A 6158-nucleotide genomic window follows, 5' to 3' on the forward strand; every position below is an offset into this window, starting at 1 on the left:
ATTTAACCGTTATAAATTAAACAGATTAACATCATTGAATTAAGTAGCTGATAAATCGATAAAGTGATAAACATAAGTAGATGTTTTAATTCAAATTAGATCATGGGATTCATGGGATAGTAGTATGTAAATTGAAAATTGGTCATAAAAGACAAACTTTTGTATGCAGCAGCAGAACAAGTTTGCAGCAATAATTATTTTCCATCGTCTACTTACCTACTAATTTTCACGGAAACGTACGAACGTGTCTTGCTATTTCATTAAGTCGCGGTACAAAAAGTACCGAGGTTGATGATTGAAGTAGCATGACCAGAGGATGTCTTGTCTGTGCATGACCACCACAATCTACTAAAAAGGTAACTCCATACAAAAAAATGTCCCCAACCGTTTATACGTTTATACTAGTGGCGCCGTCGTTGTGTACCAATGGAACTAAAGTTGACAACCGGTTTAGGTTCACAAAGTTTTCAGTATAATACAAATAACTTTAGGCATGCCTACCTAGCCTACCTATTACACTTTACACACACAGATACACTACACTTTACACACGGCATTTTACACAGATTTCCAACTTGTATTCATACATTTCTTCACGGTTAATTAATACGCTTTCCATATGCGTTATGACGCGGTTCCTTCTGAACCCACTAAAGCTATGAATTTCACTCAAATATGTATCTTCAACAGCCGTTGCTCCGCATTTAGCACATTTTCTATGTGCATTGCTGTAATCCATGTAGGTACAGACTTACAGAGTCTTAAGTGGTAGTACCGCTACGTTGTATTTATTATTTAAATATTTAATAAATAAAATTTTCGTTATGAACTTTAACCACAGCAGTTGGACAGAGTCATTGACAAATATATTTTTTTATTATGGTGGGTAGACGTACCTACCCTCCATATATTTTATGAACATTGATAAAGACAGTTGGAAGCAAATATTCATTATAAAACATAATCGCGTGTAGTTAACACGTTCACTGCGGCTCAAAATATTGCCAACTTTCAACTAGTGCTGTAAGAGGTCTTTACGCCTTAACTGTACCATTTCACCGGTGCGGTTAGGGGCCTTAAGACCACTCAAGAAACAAGAATATTAAAATGCTTTTTTTCTCATGAAATTCACAAATCTGTGAATGATACTTATATAATGCTGTTGCTAAAGGACTGTTTTGTCTTGTTTTGGCTTCGCCCGAAGTTCTGATGTCAGAATATGGAATTATGTCAAAAAATAATTAGGAGGCTTTTAGACCTCTTACAGCACTGAATTTGAGGTACATTTGTATTTACTTCTAGTGATGTTCCTAATAAAAATGCATTTTATCGATAAATCAAAAAAATATATATATACTGTAAGTGAATCACATATGACTGTTATAGAACCATTTAAGACACAGAGGCTTGTTACAATCACGGCAGTAACATTTAATTTCTACTAGAAGACGGCTCACTTACGGTGTTCGCTTTTGCGGTAACTTTTTGGTAAACTCGGCGATATTTTAGCACAGAGGTTTCGTCTTGCACTTCATTCTGATTCTGTGCTAATTGTAGATTTCTCCGACATCTCTTGTTTACACGACCCATGATTCATCACATTCGATACTTATTGTTAAATATCATTCACTGATCAACAACACTTCTTGGGTATTTAACTTAAACACTGAACACAATTGACGCTTACTACTTAGAATGTACGTATTTTGACTCACGAGCAAATGCAATACATTACGTAGGTACATATATTGCTCATCGACGCGTTCACATCACTGGGTCATAGTTCGACTATCATAGATACAGACAGGTGCGAGAAGGGGCGGATAAGCCCGTACTACCTATATGAGGTCTTTAGACCCCCTATCCGCACTGGGCGCACATTTTTCACTCTCAGTGCGATGAGAGGCCTTAAGACCTCCTGCGTGTTTTAAAGTGTCAAAAAATTCTACGTTATAATAGAAATCGAACCATTTATTGGACTCTTTTCTACCTATACAATTCAATAAGTTACGAGGTCCGCACCAGAGCGAAACCACAATATTTTTGCCCGCACAGCCCGGGAGTACTAGCAGGGGGTCTTTAGACCTTCTATCGCAGTGAACGTGTTAAGTTTTAAGTCCCGTTTTATGATTAATAATGTAAAAAAATCGTGAAAATTTAAATCTTAGTTGCGAGCAATGTTGCTGTAGAAAAATGTTTTTATTTTGATTACTGGCAACTTTTTCTAGGAGGCCAAAGCACACATAGAAGCTTCAGGCGCATACATGCGCAATTATTTGGGGACATAACTTTCTTAGGCCCCATTCGCACGACAGCTTAAAAAGCGTTGCGTTAAAACCCGACGTTGGCGCTTTTTTACCGTTTCCAATATTTGTGTTCATATGAACGCTTAAAAATCACTTGTGAGTCGTACTGCCACGTACGCATCTCAGCAAAGCCATACTTTATTTGCTATTACGACGTATTATTTGAATATAGCTTGAATATTTCAGGAATTTGTAAGCATATGTTGACATTTTTAAGGTGAAACTAATAATAATCTTGACGATTGACACCAAAAATTGACACTTGACAGCCAACTGACAGCAGCGCCGGCGCTTTTTTAACGCTTGTGAGAACAGATACACGGAGTTCCGTATGGTCTATTCAATTTGACGCCAACGCTCAACGCCGAAAATCGAACAGTGCTCGATAAAAAAGCGCCGCGCTTAAAAACCGCCTTCGTGTGAATACATACATGGTTATCCATTTGTGTCATTCAAACGCTTTTTTAACGCGCGTTGAAAAAGCTGCCGTGCGAACGGGGCCTTAGGAAGTGAACAGGTCTTGATGATTTGTCACTAGCCAAGTCAGTGCAAAGATTGTTTAATGAAATTTAGCGTCGTCGAAGTCTACGCCCCTAGGGATCTAGATTTATGAATATTTCGCCCTTTAAAAATGCCACTTTATTTGAATTATTCTGCGATTATTATGTTATCCAATCTTGTCACGAGCTCTTTCGATTCCTATAGGCGTATCCAGACTAGTCAATTTTTCGCCAATCTGATTAAATTGCCAGATCGAATCAGGACGGGCAAATGCCAATTTGGCTCGCCGAATTCAGCCGCCGATAATGACCGATATTACCGATAAAATGAGGTGCGGAACGCAAGAATACCAATTTGTGACGCCAGTATTTTCGTTCTGGTGCATTTTTTCAATTTAGAGGGCTCTAATATCACTATATTTAATTGACGCCAATTTCATTTCTGATCAAATCGGTCGATTTGATCATCCCGTCTAGATACTGTTTATATTTTTATTTTTTTCCTATACCTACCTACTTTGTATGGCGATAACTGAGGAAATTGTAAAAACTGCAGGAATCGAAATTTTTGGGACTTTTTTTCTCTGTTAGAAAGGGATGGAAAGAGCTCGTGATTCTGAGTGGAAATAACTTACAGAAGATTAATTTAAGAAAAGTGACATTATTAAATTTTAAAGCAAAGTTTTAAAGCTTTCTACGTGAATGCGCAGCTTTATCAATAATAGTCGTAACACACTATCACACCGCACCGTGACCTTGATGCGTCGCACACATAAGTGAGAGCGAGGAAGAGATATCTGTTTCTCGCTCTTACTTATGGGTGCTACGCACCAAGGTCGCGGAGCGGTGCGATAGTGGGTAATCACTTTAATAGTGGTAACAGACTATCGCACCGCACCAAGGTCATTGTGCGACGCACCCATAAGTAAGAGCGAGAAAGCGATATCTCTTTCTCGCTCTTACTTATCGGTGCGTCGCACAATGACCTTGGTGCGGTGCGATAGTGTGTTACGGCTTTAATAACTAGTTTTTTTTTTCATACAATGTTGGTAGCATGTGCATGTTGGTAACTAAACGTCATATGGCTGTCATGTCACTCATGTCAGTCAAGTGTCATTCATTGTCATTTGTTTTATTTATTACAAAAATATGTCGTAATTTATTGATAAAAAAATGATATAAGTCTTTATAAAAAATACAAAAAAAAGCTACAAATTTTGTGTAATTCTACAGAAGCAAGCCATGGCCCTCCTTCCTCTAGGACGTATTTTATTAAGAACTACAAAATGTTACGCGACAAGTCACTTACCGGTGCGAAATTTGATGTCGAAACAGTTAGTCTACCACCAATTTGGAGATCCTCTGTGTGTTGTGCAGTTCCGGGAAGCTGCTGTACCACAGCTAGGGGATCTGGAAGTACTCGTCAGAATGCTAGCTGCCCCTGTTAACCCTGCCGATATAAACACCATACAAGGTATTACAGTAACAAGTTTTAGGTGTTAATGTGCATATTTCCATAAAGTGCTTTGTGTGGTGTTTTTATTTTTCACTTTACTATGGTTGCATGAAGAGAAGACGTAAGGTATTTTTCTTTTTGTTTTGTTTTTCTGTAAACATCTAGTTGGTTTCCTTTAATACATGACATTTTTATGTTGTTTTAGGAAAGTATCCAGTCAAGGTTGATCTGCCATCAATTGCAGGTAACGAAGGTGTGGGAATTGTAGAAGATGTTGGCAAAAAAGTTGAAGGCATTTGCCCAGGTAACAAGATTATTGTGACAAAACCAGTTCAAGGAACTTGGAGAAATTATGCCATATTCTCTAAAGATGTAGTCAGAGTCGTCCCAGATAATTTAGGGCTGGTCGAGGCAGCCACACTCACGGTCAATCCCTGTACGGCATACAGAATGCTTACTGATTTTAAACCAGTCAGAGATGGACTGGTTGTTATCCAAAACGGGGCCAATGGGGCTTGTGGACAAAATGTCATCCAACTATGTAAGGCGTGGGGTGTCAAAAATATTGCTGTTGTTAGAAAGAGGCCTGACATAAATGACCTAAAGAAATTTCTGGAGGACCTTGGAGCTACCCATGTACTCACTGAAGAGGAGTTAAGGACCACAACTATATTCAAAGATAAGGTTATTGCCAAACCTACTTTGGCTCTTAATTGTGTGGGTGGAAAGAGTACCACAGACTTGTTAAGGCACTTGGAACATTCTGGTACTATGGTTACCTATGGAGGCATGTCTCGAGAACCTGTCACAATTCCAACTTCTGCATTTATTTTCAAGAACTTATCATTCTTTGGATTTTGGATGACAAAATGGAATGAAAAGGCTGATAAGGCAGCTAAAGAAGAAATGATGTGTGATATTGTTAATTTGATGTGTGACCAGAAGTTGAAAGGTCCAGTTTATAAGCTGGTCAAATTTGACAACTTCCAGGAAGCCATTGGCAATGCCCTGTCATCAAAAGGATTCACTGGATGCAAATATATCTTAGACTTTAGTTAGATCATTAAGTATATGTTTATTTAGTTTATGTTGTGTAAGTAACACACCAGGCGTAATCTATGTTTCACCATAAGCTTGTTTAAATAAAATTGATTCTTTTTAAAATTTTGTTTATTTATAGTCATAGCAATTCAAGAGTTCAAAAATATTAAGTGCCTGCAGAGAAAATAAGTTACTGTAGTGTCACTGAAAATTAGTTAGTAATTTCTTCCACCTGTGGGCACAGCACGGTTCCATTTTTATCATCTATCACTATGCGCGTCCCTTTCGCACTTACGTACTTGTTAGAACGTGACAGGCATGGTGACAAGGGATAAAAACGCGACCATGCTAAGCCGCCTGACCTGAAGGCATTATAATCCTAATAAACAACCCAACTTTAACTGACACACTGCTCAGCAACTATCATTAAGGAGTACCGTGCTTATGATCAGATAATTTATTGCATACTTTCTTTATATTATTTTTCAGGATCGCATCCAAATTTGCCCCGCTTGCCCCATGTGGGTGGAGATGAAGGTATTGGTGAAGTAATGGAAATTGGCCGTAAAGTGACCTATGTAGAGCCAGGCCAAAGAGTAATCCTAACTTCCAGACAGCTAGGATCATGGTGTTACTATGGTATTTACAATGAAAGTCATCTCCATAGAATTCCTCCTAGCATACCTTTAGCTGAAGCAAGTATGCTCACTGGAGCACCTGCGAGTGCCTACAGATTGCTAAATGACTTTAAGCAACAAAAGCTATGTCCTGGACAATGTGTTGTTCAAAATGGTGCTAATAGTGCTATCGGACAATGTGTCATACAGATTTGCAAAGCCATGGGAGTTGAAACGC

At 38.4% G+C, this 6158-nt stretch overlaps 1 protein-coding gene across 1 annotated transcript; it reads left to right on the plus strand.

Annotated features, from left to right (window-relative positions):
• Positions 1 to 3908: 3908 nt before the first annotated feature.
• On the plus strand, positions 3909 to 5426 carry LOC134797594 (enoyl-[acyl-carrier-protein] reductase, mitochondrial). Its single transcript, XM_063769884.1, has 2 exons — positions 3909 to 4280; positions 4468 to 5426. Exons 1-2 carry the CDS (start codon positions 4049 to 4051, stop codon positions 5319 to 5321), a joined length of 1086 nt encoding a protein of 361 aa, XP_063625954.1. The 5' UTR covers positions 3909 to 4048; the 3' UTR covers positions 5322 to 5426.
• Positions 5427 to 6158: the final 732 nt, after the last annotated feature.

Source organism: Cydia splendana, chromosome 15 (assembly GCF_910591565.1).
Source record: "Cydia splendana chromosome 15, ilCydSple1.2, whole genome shotgun sequence".
NCBI classification, from domain to species: domain Eukaryota; kingdom Metazoa; phylum Arthropoda; class Insecta; order Lepidoptera; family Tortricidae; genus Cydia; species Cydia splendana.

Excerpts from the sequence above, each read along its gene's own strand:
- LOC134797594 (XM_063769884.1), top strand. The coding sequence starts at position 4,049 with ATGGCCCTCCTTCCTCTAGGACGTATTTTATTAAGAACTACAAAATGT. Across the intron at positions 4,281-4,467 it reads CGATATAAACACCATACAAG|GAAAGTATCCAGTCAAGGTT; the intron begins GTATTACAGTAA and ends ATGTTGTTTTAG.